The 25,818-nt window shown below is 32.9% G+C and overlaps 3 protein-coding genes across 5 annotated transcripts; 1 reads left to right on the forward strand and 2 right to left on the reverse strand.

Moving 5' to 3' along the window:
• Window positions 1-957: 957 nt before the first annotated feature.
• LOC123685494 (C2 domain-containing protein 3) lies at window positions 958-8,826 on the reverse strand. Of its 2 annotated transcripts, XM_045625212.1 has the most exons (8): window positions 7,909-8,820; window positions 7,538-7,828; window positions 7,148-7,371; window positions 6,822-6,977; window positions 6,582-6,764; window positions 5,456-6,499; window positions 4,433-4,621; window positions 958-2,178 (listed from the first exon to the last, which is right to left on the reverse strand). In XM_045625212.1, the coding sequence occupies exons 1-8, from the start codon at window positions 8,693-8,695 to the stop codon at window positions 1,294-1,296; spliced, it is 3,759 nt and encodes a 1,252-aa protein (XP_045481168.1). In that variant the 5' UTR covers window positions 8,696-8,820; the 3' UTR covers window positions 958-1,293. The 2 variants fall into 2 exon arrangements, with proteins under 2 accessions (XP_045481168.1, XP_045481169.1); XM_045625213.1 differs by lacking the exon at window positions 4,433-4,621 and having other exon boundaries at window positions 7,909-8,826.
• Window positions 8,827-9,243: 417 nt separating this feature from the next.
• On the forward strand, window positions 9,244-13,052 carry LOC123685495 (neurotactin). Its single transcript, XM_045625214.1, has 6 exons — window positions 9,244-9,467; window positions 9,711-9,928; window positions 10,037-10,184; window positions 10,241-10,492; window positions 10,555-10,696; window positions 10,916-13,052. Exons 2-6 carry the CDS (start codon window positions 9,713-9,715, stop codon window positions 12,324-12,326), a joined length of 2,169 nt encoding a protein of 722 aa, XP_045481170.1. The 5' UTR covers window positions 9,244-9,467; window positions 9,711-9,712; the 3' UTR covers window positions 12,327-13,052.
• A 3,016-nt stretch (window positions 13,053-16,068) lies between these two features.
• On the reverse strand, window positions 16,069-18,447 carry LOC123684411 (tubulin-specific chaperone C). 2 transcript variants are annotated; one of them, XM_045623662.1, is made up of 2 exons: window positions 17,548-18,447; window positions 16,069-16,437 (listed from the first exon to the last, which is right to left on the reverse strand). In XM_045623662.1, the coding sequence occupies exons 1-2, from the start codon at window positions 18,310-18,312 to the stop codon at window positions 16,219-16,221; spliced, it is 984 nt and encodes a 327-aa protein (XP_045479618.1). In that variant the 5' UTR covers window positions 18,313-18,447; the 3' UTR covers window positions 16,069-16,218. The 2 variants fall into 2 exon arrangements, with proteins under 2 accessions (XP_045479618.1, XP_045479617.1); XM_045623661.1 differs by lacking the exon at window positions 16,069-16,437 and having other exon boundaries at window positions 17,177-18,447.
• Window positions 18,448-25,818: the final 7,371 nt, after the last annotated feature.

Consider the following 25,818-nt stretch of genomic DNA (forward strand, 5'->3'; position numbering starts at 1 on the left):
GATTATCTTGCGGATGAATAAAATTCATGTCAATCGAATAATCCATCGTTGTTTTATTGCAATATAAAGTTCTATAGCTCTAAAAAAAAACACCCTTTATATGACAATTTGACGCTGCTTATGAATATCTTTGCTGGATTCCCAGTAACTCGATCCTGATGAGAACATCTAACAAGTCAATTGAAAAGTCCCCGGTCTACCATAGTAAAATACATTTTTTTTGACAAAATTCGATTTCGCTTCAAAATAGGCCTCAGTTTAGGCGATTTCTTGTTAATTGGCGCTATATTTCTTTCCAGCGAGCATTCTTTTGGGGTCTGGGAACAGGAAAAAATCGCTGGGGGCCAGATCTGGCGAATACGGTGGATGCAGAAGCAATTCGAAGCCCAATTCATGCAATTTTGCCATTATTTTCATTGATTTGTGACACAGCGCATTGTCTTGATGAAACAGCACTTTTTTTTTTCTTCAAATGGGGCCGTTTTTTAACGATTTCATTCTTTAAACAATCCAATACCGCTTATAATAATCGCTGTTAATGGTCTGGCCCTTTTGGAGGTAATCAACGAATATTATACCTTGCGCAACCCAGAATAGTGATGCCATAACCTTGCCAGCTGACTGTTGTTTTTCCTCGCTTTGAATTCTGTTCACCGTGTGCAGTCCACATAGCTGACTGGCGATTGGACTCCGAAGTGAAATGATGTAGCCATGACTTGTCACTTACCAGTCCAGCACTGTAGCTCTTTATTTTTTTGTATAAACAGGGTGTTAAAATTAATTCCAAAAAATGTTATGCCTCCGAAATCTTTAAAAAACTTAGTGCTTCTAAAAGTTAGAAGACAATTGACAGTACTATGCCTACAGTATCGATCAAACACTGTAACAAAGCCCAATTAGTTTTCTAATAGGTCTAATGAACTCAAAGTATGACACAATAAATGAAAGACAAGTAAATTTATGTAATTTTTTATCTATTAATCGAGTAAAAATAATTTATTGCCAAAAACATTTTTTTACAAGAGTTAAAAAACATCCAGATTATTTATAATTTAAAATAAGATTCAGAAATTAAACCAGTTAATTCCAAAACCCTAAAATACTTCACTTAACAAATAATAAAGCTTAAATGTCTAGAGTAAAAAATTCCAATTTTAATGAAATTAAATACCTTGTAATCACATATTGTTAAATCTTATGAAGACTAACAAGCATAAATACATCAATATAAATAAAATCATTCAATAATAAAAATAACTTATAGACAATCATTTGATTCTAGTATTTTAGAATCTAAAAGTTTTTAACTTTATTTCTATCTTCTGAAAAAGTACCTTCTCCATCAGGTGCAGGTCTAGAATCCTCTAAATGGGATATAACACTAGTATTACAAGAAATATTACTATCTGTCTCATCTTCATTTCCTGGGTATTCGTAGATTTGCTGGAACATCTCTTTATTATAAGACATACTAGCGTTAATGTTTGGACGCGAGTTACGATTCAGATCTTTCAAAATTGCTTCAGTATCAATATTTGCTGATTCTTCGCAATTAGATCCTGAACATCCTGAGATGTGCCTGGAGCTATTTACATCACCGGAGATCAGACTAAGCTTTCCCAACAAAGTATCAATCCTATGTTTTCCGATAAGAAGTTGGCGGTCTAACATGTCCAAGCTTTCCTCAACACATTCGTTAGCATTTCCTGTATCTGTTGAAATACATAGAGCATTTTGCACACTTGCTCGTTCACTGCTGGAATCACTAGAGCATTCTATTCTCAATAGATCAGTAAGCTGAGGAGTGTCACCTGTCTCTTGTTCAAAATTAATCATATCGAAATCCTCCTCTATGGATAAAGTATTTATATCTCTTTCGAATTGTTCAGCAATCCCATCGTCAACATCTTCTGTTTCATCGTTTGTTACATGGGATAATCGTAAACGAAGTCGCTGAGTTATTTCGTCCAATTCTGCAAACTTTCTTTTCAGAGCTCTACTCAAAAGTTCACCATCTCCTTCATCTCCATGCATGTTATTATTGTCATTAGATTGTGGCGTTAAAGTTGGAATCTCTGGACAAGAAGAATTTATGTTCTCATTGAAGTTAGAAGGCATGTGACTAGCAGTATTATGCATTTTGAATACCGCTAAATCTTCGAGTGGTGTGACATGTATCTGCAATAAGAATAATATTGATAAAACTTATAATTAGTTAGTATTCCTTAAAAACTCAAATCTATGATGATATCAATAAATAGGACAATATTTTTACGGTCGAATAGCATACTGTAATATATAAATACTAGCTGACCCAGCGAACTTCGTACCGCCCTATAATCAAGGAATATCTGTTACCTTTTTATCTGAATTGAGTTAATTTCTTTATTAAGTATTGCTGTTGGGATATTAATAAATCAAAATTATTCCAAAAATAAAGTGTTTATTATTCTTATGCTTTATGATGCACAATATTCTTCGTTTTATTTTCTGGCGCGTATAGAAATAGTGTTGTTGGTATTCCGACACTGGAACAGACGACATATAACTGGCCATGTGAAAAACATGAATTTTCAAGATTTCATTTTTAAACTCAAATGCCTTGCAATATTGAAAAACAACGTTCATTGGTCCTATAGCAACGATATGCAGTGTACTGTAGTCAATTTCTCTGTTATAATTAAATGCAGCTCTATAGGGGTTGAACACAACACTTATATTTTGTTGGTACCGGTTCCATCGATTCCGTTCAACTTCATTCCGCGTTTCACGTTGCTCATCAGTTTGACTTGCTCTTGTATTTCTTTGAGTTGCAGCATTACGGGTTCTGCGACTTGAGTTTGTACGTCTAATTGCCGGTATTTTCAGAAACAAAAATTCAACTGAAAATAAAAAAAACTATAGTACCTATTCTTTTGTAAAAGTATGAAAATGGTCTATCAATTTTCCAACACTATATTAATTTGACTACCCTTGTTGAACAAACACTTCAGAAAAAAACACACACTACAAATTATCCTGTAAAAACCAATGTGAAAAATACACTAAGAAATGGTAAATGAATTATGTAGGTATCTTGTTATTATAACTCCGACCACAGACCAACGCCGACCACAGACCAACTCCGACCGATATTCATTCATTCTCGCTTGTTGGGCTCAACCTTTGGTTATGTACCCAGTCACAAATTTGTTGGGTTTCTCCTAATTTTCCCACATGTATTACATGTAATTCACACTCGCAATCATCCTTATTACAACATATAATTTTATTTTTTCTCAAAGACTTGATGAACCGCTAAACATCCATGCCCTCACTGAGATTCGAACCCGGACCTTCGGTGCCGCAGTCGTGGTCTCTGTCGAACAAGCCACTGAGGCGGCTCTGACTGATGTATGCGCAAAGAGCATTATAAACTACGTTTCTTTGTTTCAATGTCAACTACGTGAATTATGCAACTTTCGTATTTTTTTCTTACATAAGAACCTTTTCCTAATAATAACAAATACAACAAAAAAAATAATTAGTGACATCGATCCAGCCATTCACGCGTGATGCCGTGGCCAAGGGAAACAGGGATTCATTTTTATATATATAGATTGCCATCTTGCAACCTTATTGCGGATCTGTGGATAGATTAAAAACGATAAAAATCGGGATTTAAAAATAGGGGTTGATCGTATAAGAGTGAAAATTGAGAGAGATATGAAATTTTTTATTCTGTCATGACAAATTAAAAATAATCCTTACCAAAAAAATTGAAGTTTATAATTAACAAATAAAAAAAAGTGGTTAATCGTAGAGGGATGAAAAATTGAGAGTATAATCAGATTTTTTTTTAAGTCGACAGAATAAAAAAAAAATTTTTACCAAAAAATTAAAGTTTATAATTCACAAAAAAAATAGGGGTTGATCGTAGAGGGGTGAAAATTGAGAGTAATATGAGATTTTTCATTTAAAGTCATGATAGAATAAAAAAAAATTTTTGCCAAAAAATTAAAGCTTATAATTAACAAATAAAAAATAGGGGTTGAACGTAGAGGGGTGAAAAATTGAGAGTCATATGAGATTTTTCATTATAAGTCATGACAAAATAAAAAAAAAATCTTGCAAAAAAAATAAAACTTTTTAATTACCAAATAAAAAATAAGGGTTGATCGTAGAGGGGTGAAAATTTAGGGTTGCATGTATTATTGTATGATGTATCATAAAAAAATAAAAACAAAAAATTTTGTCTGAAAAATAAAAAAAAAAAATTAAGGGGTGGACCACCCATAACATTTATGGGGATGAAAAATAGATGTTGTCCGATTCTCCCCCTGACTAATATCCTCGCTAAGGATCACGAAAATCGGTCGAGCCGTTTCGGAGGAGTTCGATTACGCACCCCGTGACAGAAGAATTTTATATATTAGAAGATAAATTTGCTCACATTAATTTGTCCATTGCATTTGGAAGAGAGATCTATTATATTAAACCATCCTTTAATACTTGGTAATCCTGATAACAGAACCGTTAAATCAACTGCAGCAAATCCAATGATTGAATCGGTTTGTAGATTTGGCACCATATTTGTGTTAGTTGATTTCCTCCAAACTTTGAAAATCAAACGTTTCTTATTCTGAAACACAAAACAATTATATGAAATTAATTTCACGGCATTCAGACAATTTTTTCAATTCTGGAAAAAGTACCTCCCCGAGCGGGTCTCGAACCCGCAAATTCCGAATAACTAGTCCGACGCCCTAAGCACTAAGCCACCGAGGAAGCTGAAGATTCTCCGCAAGGAGGAACCACTAATCCCAGAACCGAGTGTTAGTATGCCCCAAGGGTTGAAGAAAGTTGAAAGTATACTAACACTCGATTCTGGGATTAGTGGTTCCTCGTTGCGGAGAATCTTCAGCTTTCTCGGTGGCTTAGTGGTTAGGGCATCGGACTAGTTATTCGGAGGTTACGGGTTCGAGACCCGCTCGGGAAGGTACTTTTTCTAGAATTGAAAAATTGTCTGAATGCCGTGAAATTAATTTCATATATCAACACGCAGACGTTAAAACCATTATTCACAAAACAATTATTGTTTAATTATTAAACAAGTCAAATAACATATCTCAAACACCCCTTTATAATTTCTAACAAAGTTTCATAAAAGCATTAGTAAAAATAAAAAAAATTATGGAATGGTTTAAAAAATGGTGATTGGCAGAACTGTTTTATGTATCACAAATTTGAGAGATAATAGATCTCCTTGACAGGAGAGTTCCAAGCACCAACATATGAGAATGAAATATACCCATAAAATCTATGTGAAACTGAGACATTCCCGCACGATTTTGTTCTACAAGGTATGGCAGAATGAACAAATTTGCCACAGAATTAGAGAAATAAAATTTTATGTGTAATAATTTGATGAATAAGATGTAATTAAAGTTTTACCAATTCTTAATGAAGCACTTACGTTCATTAGGAGGATTGAAGGTAAAATAACATCGCATTTATAATTCCATTGGGGATTTGTTGATTTTTGTACCAATGGTGTCATTTTCAAATCCAGTCCGGGCATCGTTTCAAACGTAACATATGAACTTGGTTTAATATTATCATCTAATTTCGTTGGTTTTCCCTTATTTCTTTTGGCCTTACATTTTTTACGAATTGGCAAATGCATGGCCTGATTGATTTCAATGTGCACTTTCAAAGAACCAGGTATTTTTTTTGATTTTCGATCGATGACGCACTGTTGTAAGGATTGTTGTTCACTTTGGGGAGACTGCCTCATAGGTGGGGGTATAGACAAAGCCGCTTGAAGGCTGCTTAGGAGATCTGATGTACTCCTCACTAAAGGAGACATATTTTGATATTGCATATCATTCGTATTTGATGCAGCAGAAGGAGATGCTTCAGGAGAATTAATGAGATTCTCCACAGGATTTCTTTGACCTTTTGGTGAATCTTCATTGCTTTTGATTTCCACAGGCTCATCAGACTTTGATTTATTACCCTCATCTGCATCCTTTCTTATTCCTTTTAGGACCTCTTGTTGTTGATTTTTCATTGTTATCAAATGGGTTAATATTTGTTCTAACTTGCCATTAGATTCAATTTCTTTTTCCAAGGTAGGCACTTCCAAATCCATTTCAGAATCGAACTGCACAGATTGATCAGTGGTGCTTTTCTTAAGATTTTTATCAGAATTATCGATGCTGGGTTTCAAAACACTTTTGAAAATTGTCCTTTCAGCTAAACTAGGTTGAAAATTCTTCTTTTTAACAGTAGTAGTTTTCTCTACTGTAGATTTGTGTTTTGAAATTTGTTCTTTATTCTTTTCTAATGGAGTTTGCAATTTAGCTTGCACCAAATCTGTTTTGAAGCCTCTACTTATCTGCAAATTATGTATTTGTTGTTCGGTTCCAAGTGCTAACAGTACCTGAACTTGTCCAATGAACTCTTCAGTGTAAGGATTAGTTATGGTTTCCCAACCATCAGATGATATTACTGGTAACTAAAAATTAAGAAAAAAAATTGTGAGCCTAAAATACAGTATTTTCATACACTTTGTGAATTAATTGTGGGATTTGGCTCACCTCATTACTCAATAAATATTTGGTTATTTCAGGATTTCGATATGTGAGATAAAATTGGGTCAATGGTAGTTTGGTAAGGCCAAGAAGAATATTTTTCGTTTCAAATTTCTCCCAAAACTCAACAACCATAAAATTTTCCCTGAATCGTTGCAGCAATTCTTCATTGTAAATCAAAGGAATTAACTACAAATCATACATAGCCATAAACTGTCTATTTTATTTCAGGAAGTTGAATATTACCTGACAAAAGTTGAAAATAGGTTTTGATTCATTCCTCAATAATTCACTATAACAATTATCTTCCTGACAAAAAGGTCTGCATGTAATAAATGAGTTTATATCAGCTTTCGAATACAGAGCTTCTGGTATATATATGAATCCAAAAAGAATAGTTTTCTAAAAACTAATATATTATAGAAATGAAAATTTCTTGATGATAATTAATACACTACAGTAATATAAAATTTATTGATAATATTAGAATAAATTAATATTAAAATAAAAATTCAATAACTTGATATAATGTTAAAATTGACAATAAATTAATTGCTCTTCATAAAACTCACAGTGTTAAATGTTGAAATTTTTTTGGTTTTTTCAGTAATTGGCTGTGATTCTACTAATTGATCATTGATTTTGGGTTCAGATCTTGACTTCAATGAAATATTTTCTTTTTCAACTAATTCTTCATTTTCTTTCACATTATGACTAATAGTTTTTTTCGAGACACTTTCTGTCCTCTCCTCTATATCAGGTATTTGCAAACTATTTTGACTTCTCTCAAAACAAGCTGAAAATGTATATTAACTAAATATGTTGTTGAACTTGGCAAGTCCCAATATCATACCAATGCCATACCATTGAAACAATTATAATGTTTTTGTTTTTGTGGATATGTATTTGACATTTCAAACAATTGATACCTATTGCAAACTTTTTTTTTGTTGGAATTTTACCTAAGAGTTCATTTCCAAAATAAAGCCTCCCATATCCCATCTGCACTGTGACATGCAATTTTCCAAGCACAATAGGCACTGTATCATCAAAGTTAACAGGTAGTTCTTCTATACAGGTTAAAGTGGGTGATAATTCAAATTTTGCAAAATTGAATACCACATACCCTAACGGCACTACATTTTTTTGTCTCATTGTTCGGCATGTTATTTGAAATTTCAATTTTATTCTTCCTAAACTTATTTGGTCCACATTTTTTATATTATGCACAGAAGTATGTTTGAAATGAACAGCTGAAAGATATTTTAAGGTAAATATTTATTGGATTCCAGCTTCAATTGAAGTTATTTGAAATAAATTTCAGATCTGTTACCTTCAGTAGATATCCTTCTTGCACAAATTCTAACAAAATTATTATGACTAACACTGGTGACTGATTTTCTAACTTTTTTTCCTGATGTAGATACTGACAAAATAAAAGGTAACTCATATTCTATAAAAAATGTTTGACTTCCCCCAGCTAACATTTTTTTATCAGCAGTAACATATGAATTTACTTTTTTATTTCCTGTATCATTCAATATTAAATCATGTATCGAAATTTGCATACAATCTACATATTTCAGATATTTAATTATTTCATTTTCATTATGAACTTTTGGGGATATTTCGTCTTTATCCTTTTCTTCCTTCTCATTAATGCAGATCTGTTTTTTGAATCTCTTCAGATCACAACTCAGATCCCCTTTTTCATATTTCAGACATGTTGCACAAACACATTTTGAAAGAAATGTTTCATTTGCAGTTTTACATAAATTTTCACTAGACATAGATCTCAATGTTTCAAGAGCCTCAACTTGATCTTGTTTATTCATCGATTCACCTTTTAAAAATAATTGAATCTTTTGCTTTTCAATATCTTGAAGATCATTATCCAAACTACTACACTGTGAAGGAATTTTTTTGCGTAACCTAGAGGGAACATGGCTATTTATATTGTAATCATTGAATATGTCAGTATTAAAAGGATCATGATCTAAAATCGACTGAACCATTGCATTTCTCAGTCTTTGTCCCTGATGCAGAATTTTTTCTATCAGATTATTTTTCGAAGCTGTTTCATCTGATGCAGTTGAAGAAATATTCGTCGTTTGAGACATATTATAACTTATTAAGAACTGAATTCCATAGACAACTTACACAAATTACAAATTCAAATAATCAGCAATAGTTGTGTATTTACCGTTAATCACTTGAAGAATTGTCAAATTCACATCACACCAACAAAATTAATAAAAAATCCCTAACGCACTTTGGGAGGATAATAAGAATTGAATATCGACAATCAACATAACACATACTTACCCTTGTTTAATCAGTCTTGGTAAAATGGTGTTACACATAATTTCATCCTAATTCCTAATAAATGTGATATTTATTGTGTATAAATGACATACAACAATAAACCAAAACAATTTATCAGACGCACCAAAAATGGGGGATATTTTTCAATTGTGAGTTGTGACACATGACATATCAGTGACGTTCCTTTTCAAAAATGCATCTAAAGAGAAATTGTAAAATCAGGATAATCATGAGTCAAAACCATATTATGATTCACAATAAAATTGAATGTGCGTAAAAATACAAGTCATAATAACCTGGTAAAAGCTTATCTGTTAACAAAAATTTAACAAGTTTGATTTTATCGGGGTGGTGGACCTGATCAGAAAATCGATTCAATTTATTCTATGGTTAATGATCATTGGTTTTGTTTGGAATGAATGAGCCGTGAACGCAAGTGTTGCTAAAGCTAAACTACGTTGATAAATCTAAGTATTTCTCATAATTTATATTATTGAGCTGCTTTATTATATATACATTTGAACGAAGAGATACATTTTATTTTTTTATTGAACTTTTGATATAATAGTGAGTACTTTTATATTTTTAGTAAAAACCGTTACCCTCTTCTGACTCGCCCATTGTGAATTCTAGATTTTTTTTTTATTGATCCTTTTGTTTTTTATTTTGTTGAATGTAGAATAAATCATATGAGGATGCCCGAAAAATATTCAATTTTATATAATACAAATTTTGAATATTATCAATCATACCTAATAGATCATTCTTATAAGAAATTCTATAAAAAGATGTTTAATTATTTTTATTCAGATATGAGTGAGAACGACAAGGATACAGAAAATAAAAGCGAAGACAAAAAGAAAATTGAGGCGGAAGAAATGGAACAAATCATGAATGTGGAAAATAAAGAAAAGAAAATTAAAACTGATAACAAAGAAGGAATGGAAGTGAAACCAAAAAAAATTCCTATTGGTGGCATCCAAATGCCTGGATTCTTTACTAGGAGTAAATCAAAGGAGAAATGCAAGGTGAGTTGATTTTAAAAATGAATTGTATATTAAGTTAACTCAGCAACTGGTTTAATAAGAAATTAAATAACTAATATGCATATAACTTATTTACCATTTCCACTACAGGATGACAACGATCAAAATGAACAAGAAGAGATTGACCTCATTGATCAAAAAGACAAAACAAAAGATGATCAAAAAGAAGGAACCTTACCAAGAATGGTGAAACTACCAAATCCTTTTAGAAAATCTAAACTTTTAACCGATGATGATGGTAAAGAAATTGTTGAAACTTTTCATGGGAAATATTGTACCCAAAACTTTTTGTAGGCGAGTCCACACCAACCAAGGGAAAAAAATCCCTTTTGAATAGGCTTTCTATTGGAACTGTACTTCCAGGTTTAAAAAAAGATTCTGATAATTTAGACAACCAAGCGCAAGCAGGACTTGCTTCAATGGAAACCTTAGAAGAAAAAAGCACTGAAGAAAAATTAAAGGGCGAGGAAAAGGATGTTGAAAAGCAACAAGTAAAGGAGGTTTCCAGGTATAGACAGTTTGTGAGGACCCATTTATTTGCTCTCAGTAAGTTCTATCAATTAAATTATATTATGATTATCTTTATTTAATGTTGTTTTTCTTTTCAGGGGTATTTTGGTCTATATTGATATTCGGTGGTGCCACGATTTGTGTATTAATAATATCCTTTGTAGATGTTTCCTTTTGTGGACCCCAACTAAAAAATGGCAAGTTGGTAGAGACTGTGACTAGTTGTGGTAAAGTTGAAGGGTAAGCTGAGTTTATTTGTTTTTTATTTGAAAAAAAATCATTTCAATTTAATGCTATTCGAAAGTATATCGTTTTGGGGATATTGAGTAATTCAATTTGTATTCATTTTCTTACGTTAGGACTTTGTCTGTTTTCTGCAATGATCCTTGTTCATGAAATGTGGAAGCCCAGCTTTTGGTGATCACAACGCTTTTCTCATTTTTTTTTCTCCTTCTACAGTATAATAGAGGACAGTGCAGTTACTTTTAGAGGAATCCCATACGCCCGGCCACCTGTAGGAGATCTTAGGTTCAAATACGCGCAACCCCTCAACAACATAAATCATTGTTGGAATGGAACATTTTTGGCTCATAATTCATCTGACACCTGTCTTCAGATTCATAGTAATGGATCCATAAGTGGTTCGGAAGACTGTCTTACTCTTGATGTGATAACGCCCTATGTTCGCTACGATAATCCTTTACCAGTGGTTGTACAGATCGGTGCAGAAAGCTTGCATGGAGACTCTCCTGGTAAAATGAGACCTTCGGCTAGATATGCTAGATGCAAGGATGTTGTATTCGTTCGTCCCAACTTCAGACTGGGCGTTCTGGGTTTTCTGGCTCTTGATATTTTGAGCAAGGATGAGTACCCCCACCGATCCGGAAACTATGGTTTATCCGACATTTTAGAGGCATTAAAATGGGTGCAGCTGAACATCGAACATTTTGGAGGCGATCCAAGTTCGGTAACATTGTTTGGATATAGAGCGGGAGCCACTTTAGTCACTTCTCTAGCAACAATAAGGAAACCTCAAGAATATTTCACTAGGGCTTGGGCATCTTCCGGCAGTGCAGTCTATCCTAAAAAATCAAGAAGCGATGCCGAAAATCAAAATAGAAAATTCCTCGAAGTAATTCAATGTGAAGATGTTGAATGTTTACGTAATGCCGATGCTGAAAAGTTGCTGAACGCAGTTGAAGACACTTGGAGAAAGCCACAGCCTGATCTACCGCATCCAGAAGAAGATCCAAGCAAACTCCATGAATGGCTGGTTTTGGACGGAGATATTTTACAGGAACACCCGGCTACCGTTTTAGCTAACGAAGACTTGAAAATACAACTGGTGATAGGGTCTACAGCCCACGCTGCTCATTCTGAAAAATTACTACTGAGAAATAAAGAATGGACGGAATTTTTGGTGAAAGAACATATTAATATGTCCGTTTTGGCAACTAAAAACTTGACTCATGAAATTTTCAACATGTACCCGATGAATTACAAAGGTTTGAGCACCATCATATCCGATATACGCATCGTTTGTCCCTTACTTTCGATTTCAAGCCTCATGCGTAAAGTTCCATTTTACGTTGTTACACAAACTAGAGGCGAAGAAGACGTTGCTGATATTGAATCTGATATCGATGCGATATTGGGAAGGTACGAGCCCAAAACACCGGCCCAACGAAGATACGTGTCTGCTATGCAAGGTTTGTTCTATCACTTTGTCTGGCATGGCAAGATCAAACAGCAAAATATCGGTCATAAGGTTTTAATCGTCGGACAAGACGTTCTACCGAATTCCACTTACCCAGAATGCGACTATTGGATGACAAAGAATATTGTTCCCGCTTATGCAGCTTTAGATTAAGGTCTGACTACCATTTGATATTTACATAACTTTTATATTTGTATAGTGTTTGTGTATTTTGAATATTATTGATATTTGTTGTACGACGGCCTGAAGCAGGTTAGCTCATTTCATTTGATGAGCCTGGAGCCTCTACTTAAAGTTTTCATTGGACGAACCTGTGTGCTGAATGAATCGAATTCGTTAAGTACAGACTTTGAAGCTGAAATAACCACACTTTTGTCCACTTCATTTTTAACAAATTTAGGCAACTAAGATGTCAAAAAAACTACTGAATTAAAAAAAAATACTACCTCCACCAGTAATTCCAATCTATGCTACTATCGGCTATAGTTTTTTTCGAAACTAGTGTGAAACGGTGATTAAAAAAAATCTTATGGAAATGAGTGTGTTTACTTCAGCTTTTAAATATAAAAGGTGAATAATAAAATCCTAATCATTCATCAAATGGATTATACAGGGTTAGAACTGTTTAGAGGGCCACTACAGGTATATCGAAAACCGTTAGAGGTACAGGGTGGCTTAAATCACAAAAAAGTTGCGTTATTTAGGGATTAGTGTGTTGGTGTTAACAGATCCTAAATATCTCCGTTAGTTCCTGAAATATCTCGAAAAAACTGAAAATTGAGATTTTCTTATTTTTTTTTGTGTAGTTCATTTATTTTCGGAGATAACTTCACGAAATTTGATTTATAGCCATTATCCAATATAGAGATACTAATGGTGTCTTCAGATTTCTTCTGTTTTCCATTGTTTCAGAGACGCGATAGTCAAGTGATGATTTCACATAACAACTCTTCAAATTTTGCGTACCTAGACTTGATATTTTTGTAGAATGTGATACACAATTGAATTCGTAAGTGAATATCGATTTTCAGTTTTTTTTTCGAAATATCTCTGGAACCAATGGAGATATTCCTGATTTGTTAACACCAACACACTTATCCCTTAATAACCCAACTTTTTGTAATTTAAGCCACCCTGTATCTCTAACGCTTTTTGATATCCCTGTAGTGCCCCTCTTAATTGTTCTTCAGTTCCCTGTATATAATTCTGTTGTGACATTGTGTAAATTTAGTTTTAGGTTCTTTTCGAAATTTTAACTGTCCACAAGTGTTATTCTTTTCTATTTCTGCTTTCTAACTTATCTTTACGTCAATTTCTTTGGAAAAAAATCATTTAGAAAAACCTTCTATCATTGGTTTATCTGAAATGTTCATCATTTTAGAATTGAGAATGTTAAGACTGCATCTCATGAGATTATTTTCGTATTGTGACTGGTATATATGATCTCGTTTTTTATCTTATACAAAATATTTATTTTTGACGAGCTTTTTGAGTTATATAATACCAAAAACTAGGTAGTTTACATTATTCTAACCATTTTGAGTGTATGTACATAGTCATAGTATTTAGTCGTAGGTAATAAAGCTTTGAAGCTTTGCATGCTTATGAGAACACATGAGTTTTCATATCTCGGTTCTCTTTTCATTTCATTAATTATTTATTCAACATAAATTAGTAACTTGCCAGTGTAATACGGATGAAATCAGTTTTTCAATTAGTATTATTTTTGAATTTCCTAGTGCATATTTCTTTTAATCATTTATATTTATATAAATGCAGGGTATTCATTTTTAAGGTCCAATATCATTCAAACTAACATTTTTTCAAAATTGTAACATATTAGAAACAAGGTCTTGAAGTATTCATGAATCATCAAATTTTCATATCATCTTAAATCATAACTCGGAGGGATCACATTTATTCAAAAATATTGATGCTTTTAGATTCAAACTCCCAAAAAATGTGATTTTAGCGAAACTTATTGCTCATTTTTTTTAAGGATTAAATTTGAAACTGATTTTTGTACTGTATATTTTATTAAATTTTCAATTACAAGAAGTGTTTTAATGAAAATCTTCCCTCGTCAAATTGTGAAACTGTTGAACAATCAGCAGTAACACCCCAAAAGGACGTGCTTGTTCAAAAGAAACCCACACCTGTCTTTTAGAAGAGAGTATTGGTGTACAATTTTCAAGTGTGAAACACAAAGTATTGAAGGTGTTTTCAAAGTAAGCAGAAATATATTTGTGGGCAATTCATCATTCACTTTTAAATTGAGTCCTTAATAAGAAAAAAGGTGCTCAAAGTTATTATTTTAATAGTAAGTAACAATTGATTGTGTTAAGCATAAAAATGGTACATTTCAAGGAAAATGCACCTTCAGCTAAAATACAAGCATCCGTTTGACGTCTAATGTTCTCTTAGAATATGTATAATAAAAATATTAATGTTCTAAGAATGCTCATAACAGCACTTCACCCTTATTCTTCATTTCTTTACCAGAGTCGATTGACCTAAAACTGTATATTTTACATAACATTTTTAGGGCATCAGTACCCAAAACTTTTGAGTTGCAAAATTCGTCTCAATACATTGTTACATACTCTCAGAGACACATTAGCAAAATTGAACTTGTGAGCAATTCAAAGTCCAAGTAAGTATATAGAGGCCACAGCATAAGCAAATACAAAAATGGAGAGGAAATGTACGCATTCATCCCCCAAAATGTATTGATTGTGACTTTGTTAATTATTTCAAAATACACAAAACTTTCACAGTAATGCTTGAAAGAAAACAAGTATAGTTAGTATTATTTTATTTCTATACCAATAACAATGTAAAAATTATCTAATTCATGTAACAAGGATTGTGTAAACCAAACAAAATAATGCAATATATTCAAATGTAAATCTGATTATTGAAGAATAATTTGATAAATTCTTCATCCAGTTCAAGCAGTCCATTCTACAGCATCATTTTCATCCATTAAACTCCAATTTGGGGAGTTCATTGGCCTTCAACCAATTAAAGTCGTCAATACTTTGCCAGTTATTTGAAGAAATATCCAGGCCTGACTCTTTAAAATGTTCTTCAATCTTTGCATATTTTATAAGGAGTAATGTAGATTTCACTGCAATCTTCAATTATAGCTCGGCTTGTGACATCAAATTGTGAAACAATCAGCAGGACCACCCCAAAAGGTCAGTTTATGACGTGCTTATAAAAACTGTGCTTATTCAAAAGAAACCCACACCTGTCTTTTAGAAAAGAGTATTGGTGTACAATTTTGAAGTGTGAAACACAAAGTATTGAAGGTGTTTTCAAAGTAAGCAGAAATATTCTTGTGGGCAATTCATCATTCCCTTTTAAATTGAGTCCTTAATAAGATAAAGGCTGCTCAGAGTTATTATTTTAATAGAAGTAACAATTCATTGTGTTAAGCTTAAAAATGGTACATTTCAAGGAAAATTGAACCTCCAGCTGAAATACAAGCATCCGTTTGAAATCTAATGTTCTCTTAGAATATATATAATAAAAATATTAATGTTCTAAGAATGCTCTTAACAGCACTTCACCCTTATACTTCATTTCTTTGCCAGAGTCGATTGACCTAAAACTCTATATTTTACATAACATTTTTAGTGCAGCAGTACCCAAAACTTTGGAGTTACAAAATTTGTCTCAATAAATTGTTACATATTCTCAGAGACACATTAGCAAAATTGAACTTGTGAGCAATTTAAAGTCCAAGTAAGTATAGAGGCCACTACATAAGCAAATACAAAAATGCATAAGAAATGTACGGATTTATCCCTCGAAAAGTATCAATTATGACTTTGTTAATTATTTCAAAATACACAAAACTTTCACAGTAATGCTTGAAAGAAAACAAGTATAGTTAGTATTATTTTATTTCTATACCAATAACAATGTAAAAATTATCTAATTCATGTAACAAGGATTGTGTAAACCAAACAAAATAATGCAATATATTCAAATGTAAATCTGATTATTGAAAGATAATTTGATAAATTCTTCATCCAGTTCAAGCAGTCCATTCTACAGTATCATTTTCATCCATTAAACTCCAATTTGGGGAGTGTTCATTGGCCTTTAACCAATTAAAGTCATCAATACTTTGCCAATTATTTGAAGAAATATCCAGGCCTGACTCTTTAAAATGTTCTTCAATTTTTGCATATTTTAGTTTATAAGGAGCAATGTAGATTTCACTGCAATCTTCAATTATAGCTCGGCTTGTGACATCCAATTGTGAAACAATCAGCAGAACCACCCCAAAAGGTCAGTTTATGACGTGCTTATAAAAACTGTGCTTATTCAAAAGAAACCCACACCTGTCTTTCAGAAAAGAGTATTGGTGTACAATTTTCAAGTGTGAAACACAAAGTATTGAAGGCGTGTTCAAAGTAAGCAGAAATATTCTTGTGGGCAATTCATCAATGACTTTTAAATTGAGTCCTTAATAAGAAAAATGATGCACAAAGTTATTATTTTAATAGTAAGTAACAAATCATTGTGTTATGTGTTAAGCATAAAAATGGTACATTTCAAGAAAAATTGTACCTCCAGCTAAAATACAAGCATCCGCTTGACCTCTAATGTTCTCTTAGAATACGTATAATAAAAATATTAATGTTCTAAGAATGCTCTTAACAGCACTTCACCCTTATACTTCATTTCTTTACCAGAGTCGATTGACCTAAAACTGTATATTTTACATAACATATTTAGTGCATCAGTACCCAAAACTTTTGAGTTACAAAATTTGTCTCAATACATTGGTACATATTCTCAGAGACACATTAGCAAAATTGAACTTGTGAGCAATTTAAAGTCCAAGTAAGTATAGAGGCCACAACATAACCAAATACAAAAATGGAGAGGAAATGTACGGATTTATCCCCCAAAAAGTATCGATTGTGACTTTGTTAATTATTTCAAAATACACAAAACTTTCACAGTAATGCTTTAAAGAAAACAAGTATAGTTAGTATTATTTTATTTCTATACCAATAACAATGTAAAAATTATCTAATTCATGTAACAAGGATTGTGTAAACTAAACAAAATAATGCAATATATTCAAATGTAAATCTGATTATTGAAAGATAATTTGATAAATTCTTCATCCAGTTCAAGCAGTCCATTCTACAGCATCATTTGCATCCATTAAACTCCAATTTGGGGAGTGTTCATTGGCCTTTAACCAATTAAAGTCATCAATACTTTGCCAGTTATTTGAAGAAATATCCAGGCCTGACTCTTTAAAATGTTCTTCAATTTTTGCATATTTTAGTTTATAAGGAGCAACGTAGATTTCACTGCAATCTTCTATTATAGCTCGGCTTGTGACATGAAGAAAAATTTTTAGTTGTTTAGAACTATGTAATCTAAATTGCTGACAAGCAATTACCAAAGTGCAATTTTCACAATTTGAAGCGAATATAGATGTAGATACTGGTCCGCACAGAACAGTACAGCTTTTCAAAGTATTTAGATGTAAAGTAGAAGGTGATCCTAAAATTTTAACAGTGCAATTCGAAGAATTGGACACATCAATATTTTTCTTGTGAATATCAGATTCCTTCAGACATAACACCTCATTTGATCTATTTGAAAATCCAATAGAGTTATGATCATTCAGTTGTATTGAAGATTTAACAGCAAAATCTGTTACATCTTTACTTGGTAATGGGTTTTCTTCAGTTTTATTTGTTAATTTTGATTTATTTCTGAACCCAAATCTTTTTTTAGGTAGAAGGTTATCTTCAAGTTCCTTAGTTTTTTCATTCAAATTGTGAAGAATATCATTACATTTTTTTATATCATATGATCTCAAAAATAAGTTTGAATCAGCCACATACTTTTGCAATAATGACAGATTTTTGAATATAACATTAAAATGTTCTGCTAAGTTACCAAGAGAAATATTTGAGGAAAGACTCAAGAGATTTTCTATTTCTGAACATTTCATTGTGAATTCTTCATGGAAATAATCTATTTTTTCATTAGATGCACAATTGAGTTCTTTTATATCTTTTTGTTTTTTTATATTTTCTTTCCTTTCAATATCCCTCTTGAAGATAAGACTGATTTTATCTTGTTCCTTAGTGGCCATTATTCTCTTTTTTTACTAAGTTGGGCAAGTTCTTCTTTTGTCATACGATAAATTGGTTTCTCAGATTGTGCTGATGCTTCTAATATATCTAAAATTTTTTGATTTTTAGATCTGTCATCGACAGACAAGTTGAATTCCTGAAAAACAATTAATCTAATTAGATTACTCAAAAATTTCGTAAAATAAATTCCAATCAATTATCTAGGGTTATATACAATATATAAACTCTGAAAATATATATTGATTCATTTAATGTTGATTATTACATAACCTTTTAACATTTACCTTCTTTAATTTTTTAGCATATTCTTCTGAAGGTGTAAATGCAACATATAATCCATAACCCATACCAGATCCCAATGTTAGCCAAAATATTGACTTAATTATACGATCCATCAACTTTATTTCCCTTTTTCAGCATTCCAGTAGGCAATATCGATTTGGCGAATACGACTTTGCGAATCCAAAAATTCTCCCACTTTATAATATGATTCCAATATCGATGGGTAATTGTCTCTAAGATATTTTCTGGAATCTGTGGAAACAATAATGAAATAAAATACAGATGTTTTGATCATTCCATTAGAAATACCTCTGTCAGTATTCACTTGGCCCCAATATTTGTAGCAAACAGCCAACCCAAAGAGTTCAGCGATGAATATAACAGCTGCTCCTCGTTTAAACGTCTTCGCTACTTTAGATATCGGTTCTTTTTTAAGCATATTATTAATACAAAACAAAATGAAAGAAGTAAATTGCACAAGGTGATAGATAAGGTAAGGAGCTTAGAACATAGAATATTCTATTACTAAGGTAAGTTGGGTAAGGTCAAGGACGTATGAAGGATAAAGAGCATAGACAAAGATTTACTTAAGTAGTCTATGACTACCTCGGTAGCACAGTGGACTGAATAGTTGACTGTGCTGCCGAAGATATCGAGTTCGAATCCTGGCAAGGTAATGGATGTTGTGCATGACTGGCGGTGGTTAATAAAATTTGATAGAGTCTTATAGATAATAAAAGGTTCACTGAGTAGATGGCCAAAGTAGCCTAGCACATAAAAAAAGTAGTCTATGTGTAATCAGTACTTCATTGATGTATTTGTGGCCAAGAGACTTTCAAATTAGTTAAAAACGTATTTTTAGGATTCTGGGACAATCTTAACCATGAATTCCTGATTTTTCCATATTATTTCGTCAGATACAACAATTATTGTTGAATTTCTTGAATTCTTCGAAGCACCTGTTTTTTATCAATGTCTTACAAATTTTCCAATATAAAGTTATATATGGATTTAAAGTTGTTAGAATCAGTTTCTTAGCCGATCCAAAGTTATGATTACCTATGAATAAATCAGAGTGAGTTTCTCAATATCCTCAAATTTCACAATTTCCTCGAGATTGCAATTAGATCATTGCATCGATTATAGTGCACCAAATACTGCAAATGAGAATGTATGAATTCAGCGATACGCTAAACAGATTTACATTCAATAAGTATATGCGGTCTGTTAACTACAAAAGTTCTTGGGAAATGTAACTTATAACTGCTGCACAAATATTGGACTGGGAATTCAAGAAATAAGTAAGGTATATCGGAAAGAGTTACTCAATAATTCACTAAAGGTAAATTTTTGTGTCCATGTACGATATGTACCTATATCACTATTATAATCGATGGTCCTCCACATCTGTGACTGCATATTTTCACGTTAAGAATGAAATTTTGTGGCAATAATTTTGAAAACTAAAGACAGACCAGCAAGTTTTGACTTCAGATTTGATGTTCTGAATACTGCATTAAAATTATGTTACTCTGTAGGTTTGAACAATCGTGCCGAAGTCCTGACCTCATTGTTTTCTCATTTTTGGTTGGATAATAGTTATTTATAATACAAGTGCAGAAGGCATTGATATTCTTCCACGAGTTCAAAATTCAAAAACGAGCCACGAAGTGGCGAGTTTTGGAATGAACGAGTGGTAGAATGAGCCTTCTGTACGAGTATTATACATTATTTTCTCTAATTCATTGCATTTTCATTGAAATTAATGAAATATTTCCATAAATATATTTTAGTGATTTTTGCATTGAAAAATGTTGGTTGGCAGAACTGATTTCTTTAAGGCAAATTGATGAATTGACAGATAAAGCCGTGGCGGAAAGTTCAGAGTACCAACATAGAAAAATAAAATATAACCATGAAAACTGTGCGTTTCTGATATATTCTCGCACGATTTTGTTCTTCAAGATGTGGAAGAACGAACGGAATAACCACAGAATTAGAGAAAAATTTTATTGGTACACCTGACATTCTGATGAAAATCATAGAAAAATTGAAAAAGTTTAATAATATTTTATGGTTGATTTAGGCGCCAAAATATGAACGGAGAATGCAGAAAATACGTGTTTTCTTTCAAATTCAAGTGCATTAGTCAGGCTCACATTTGGCCTTGGAATAGGATAAATTGTTTGCTTCTCTGAAGGAAATGTAAAAAAACGCATTGTGTAATAGTGCAAGACAATTGTGTGAAATTCAGACTTCAATATAAACATGGAAAAACAAAGTGAAATAAGGGGTTTAGAAGACAGAATGAACTTCGATATAGTATGAGAGTGTTTTTATATTGGAATATGTCGTAAAAATCGTGATGCACAAAAGCGTGGTCAATCATTTCACTTCCTCCGATGGATTTATTACATTAGATCCTATCGAAGCTCTGATTCGATCTTACATAATGCTCATTTTTGCTAGCCAAATGGGAATCAGTTTAACATCTGGAAAATAGTAAACCAGGTATTGAATTCAGTTTGAAAACTGTCCATTGGAGCGCAGGAACGTACTGACATCACCTACTACCTACTTTTATAGGATTTGTAGTAAGTACTATTTTCAAAACATTGCAAATTTATTCTTTTATCATGAAATATTTCAATGATGTGTCAATGCTTTGGTCAGATGAGAGTTTCTGATGATACTATCCTTCTGAAAATCGGCATGATAATCCTATAATCACTGCAGTGATTATTTTAGATATACAAACTGAATTATAACCTAGTCGCATCTATTGTTCTGAATATATTAGGTATTTTTTCGAGATTTGATAGGAATATTGAAGCAAAAATATACACGTATTGAAAAACATTAATAAATACTGGAATATATATATATCTGAAAGTAAACATTACATTATGGATACAATCAAGCAGAAATCTACTACCTACATATGGTTGTAAAATAACGATGGTGAAATTTCGTGAATACGCATTTGAATAACAAGCGCGCAAAAGCTCATTTTTTCACGTCACAGCTTTTTTCATGTTTTAAGCGTCACAAAGGCTATTATTTTCAAATTTTCAGCTGGGAATGGTTGTTATCCGACTGGAGGTTTAGTAAATTTTCTTTTTTGTTAATTTCATAACTGTAAATTCGATCAAGATGAAAGTTTGTATTTAGATATGATATGATTTGATTTGAGATATAAAGTGATAATTAAAAGCCTCATGCAGAATTTCAAGTTGATCGCATAACCAGAACCATAGAAAATTCTATAAGAATATCGAAAAGCATTATCCACGAGATTTCTCTAATACGCTCTATTAGTGTGACGTCACACACCGCCATTTTTGGTTCTCCTGTCAGTGTTCGGAATCCAAACAAATAAATTGTCATTCAAATTAGTACGTTGAAGGAATTGGCTTATTTTCATAAATACGAGTATTTGAAGAACGATTTCAGTATTAATTGATAGACAGAAGGAACGAGGTTAATACCAGTAAGTTTGAATCCTGTATCATTCTCCAGAGTTTGTAAAAAGCCGTGTTTATTAGTTGAACTTCAAGTTCGAACTTACTGGCATTAATCTCGTGCCTTCTGTCTATCAATTAATAGTAAAATCGTTCCTTAAATAATCTTATTTATCAAAATAAGCCAATTTCTCCAACGACAACGTACTAATTTAAATGACAATTTGTTTGTTTGGATTCCGAACACTGACAGGAGAACTAAAATGGCGGTGTATGACGTCATCACTAATAGAGCGTATTCTATGGCAAATTCGTTCATTCTGCCATACCTTGTAGAGCAAAATCGTGCGGGAATATCTCAGTTTCACATAGATATAGAAAACTGCTCTGCCAACCCACAATTTTCAATGAAAAAATCTACTTGATACTCATTAAAATATTTAATGTTTTCAGCAATCAATTTTGCTGTGTTTTAATGTGTTTTCTCCTTCGTTATACTTGAGCCAACACTGCACGAATCTAGTTTTACGCATCCATGAATACGCTCGATCGAATTTGAATGCTTTCCGTGTGCTCATGAAAAATGAATCCTTCACAAACGCTGACCAGCGTCGTTGCATAATATGAAAGCATACGCCTCTAAGTTGCTTTTGTTAATTGAGCTTCACAATAGGTAGTTCAGTTCCAATTCACATGGCTAATTATTTTCTCAATGTCCAGACAGCAGGCTACCAGCTACATATTGCAGCTTTTTTCTGCATATAGCTGCTTCGCATATAACACTGGTTTGTCATATATAGGGTGTTTTTTTTTAGGTATATAACTTTAAGTTGGCACTACTGTTCAAGATGGCGACAGATTTAACAGCTGTCAAGTGATTTATTCTCAGTTTGGTTTGGCAATTCATCATGAATAGACTCACGCCTGAACAACGCTTGCAAATAGTGCAATTTTATTTCGAAAATAATGGTTCTATGCGGAATACGTATCGCGCACTACGTCCATTAGCGATGAAGCGCACTTCTGGTCGAATAGCTACATCAACAAACAAAACTGCCGCATTTGGAGTGAAGCTAATCCTCAAGTGTATGTCGAAACACCGTTACATACAGAAAAACTGACTGTTTGGTGCGCTTTATGGGCTGGTGGAATCATTGGTCCGTACTTCTTCAAAAACGATGATGGCCAGAACGTTACAGTCAATGGTGATCGGTATAGAGCCATGATTACTAACTTTTTCATTCCTGAATTGAACAACCATGATGTCCAGGAGCTGTGGTTCCAACAAGACGGCGCAAAATGTCACACAGCTCGTGCCACAATCGCTTTATTGAAAGACACGTTTGGTGACCGCCTAATTTCACGTTTTGGACCTGTGAATTGGCCTCCAAGATCTTGTGATTTGACACCGCTAGACTACTTTTTGTGGGGCTATGTAAAGTCATTGGTCTATGCGGATAAGCCACAAACCCTTGACCATTTGGAAGACAACATTCGCCTTGTTATTGCCGATATACGGACACAAATGTTGGAAAAAGTCATCGAAAATTGGACGTCCAGATTGGACTACATCCGAGCCAGTCATATGCCATAAATAATATTTAAAATGTAATGCCACAAGATTATCTTGCGGATAAATAAAATTCATGTCAATCGAATAATCCATCGTTGTTGTATTGCAATTGAAAGTTCTATAGCTCTAAAAAAAACACCCTTTACGTTCCGGATAATCATATGCCCTTTTGACACCCATAAGATACACTAACTGACAAAGAAACTGCAACAGTTTGAGATAGTATTCCTCAAGAAGAAATAGACCATCTTATTGCATCAATGCCGATACGCGTTGGGAGTGTATAGAGAATCGCGGTGAACGAACACATTATTAACAAATTTATTAAAAAAATTGTGAACCCTCCTTTTCTTTCTCCAAATCTCAATCATTTACTCCTTGCTATACTATCTATGTTTTACCAAAAAAAAAACTAAAATTTAAACAGCTCCTTCTGGGTGTTGCAGTTTCTTTGTCAGTTAGTATATTTATGAGATTTCCGAAACTAATATCCACGATGTTAAGATTCATTGATGACTTATCAAACATTAATATCGCGCTTATTCCAAATGACACACCCTGTATTTTATTTTTTTATGTAGCAAATTGTATGATCTTTGAAAAATTCTCTACCAATTGAGAAAATAAAATAAGGGTGTGCCATGTAGAATAAACCCAACATTAACGTTTGAATAAGTCATCAATATTATATCGTCCCTATATAATTCATTTTCATTGATTTCTTTGCGAGGCATTATCAAGCCAATTTTGGAGGTGCATCTTGCAGTGTTTCATCCTAGGATCACTGATGTAATCGTCAGTTTGGCACTCATTAATGGTTATAGATTTTCTATAGGTTAATTTAAATCAAGTTGGTGATTTGCGATAGGCATCTTTTCTCATTTCTAATTGAAAAAGATTTATTATCTCAATTCAAATCAATAAGATTATTATCTGTAGAGTAAATGTCTAACCATAGAATATCAACAAGAATAGAATTTTCCTCTCACTATAATGAGTGAGAATTGAGAATGAAATTATCGCAATCACATAGTATTCATGCTTCATCTCTTGATTTTATTTTCAATTTCCTCCATTCTGGAGATATTTAATCTCTAATTATTTTGATTGGTATGTAAAGTACTTTGAGTAGGTAATTATTACCTAGATACCTATGTTGATTCATTTCAAATTATCTGGAATTGGGTTGTCAAAACTACAATGAATCTTAACCATACACTTAATTTGATTAGCAAAATGAATTTAATGATATTAGTGCATATAACGGGTGTTTTTTTCGAGGTATATAACTTTAAGTTGGCATTACTGTACATGGCTACCGATTTAACAGCTGTCAAGTGATTTATTCTCAGTTTGGTTTGGAAATTCATCATGAATAGACTCACACCTGAACAACGCTTGCAAATAGTGCAATTTTATTTCGAAAATACTGGTTCTGTGCGGAATACGTATCGCGCACTACGTTCATTTTATTTTGTTTAGCGATGAAGCGCACTTCAGGTTGAATGGCTACGTCAACAAACAAAACTGCCGCATTTGGAGTGAAGCTAATCCTCAAGTGTATGTCGTAACACCGTTACATCCAGAAAAACTGACTGTTTGGTGCGCTTTATGGGCTGGTGGAATCATTGGTCCGTGCTTCTTCAAAAACGATGATGACAAGAACGTTACAGTCAATGGTGATCGGTATAGGGCCATGATGATTTAACACCGCTAGACTACTTTCTGTGGGGCTATGTAAAGTCATTGGTCTATGCGGATAAGCCACAAACCCTTGACCATTTGGAAGACAACATTCGCCGTGTTATTGCCGATATACGGCCACAAATGTTGGAAAAAGTCATCGAAAATTTGACGTCCAGATTGGACTACATCCGAGCCAGCCGTGGTGGTCATATGCCAGAAATCATATTTAAAATGTAATGCCACAAGATTATCTTGCGGATAAATAAAATTCATGTCAATCGAATAATCCATCGTTGTTTTATTGCAATTTGAAGTTCTATAGCTCTAAAAAAAAAACACCCTTTACGTTCCGGATAATCATATGCCCCAAACTTCAAGTCAGGAGCTTTTAAGCGCTCGTCATTCACGCGCCGATTGCACCTTTGGAGATTATTGTTTATAGGTATATATAACGTGGTCTCCAAGGGCACAATTGATTTAGAATGAACGAGTGTTCGAAAGAT

This window comes from Harmonia axyridis, chromosome 7 (assembly GCF_914767665.1).
Source record: "Harmonia axyridis chromosome 7, icHarAxyr1.1, whole genome shotgun sequence".
Taxonomy (NCBI): domain Eukaryota; kingdom Metazoa; phylum Arthropoda; class Insecta; order Coleoptera; family Coccinellidae; genus Harmonia; species Harmonia axyridis.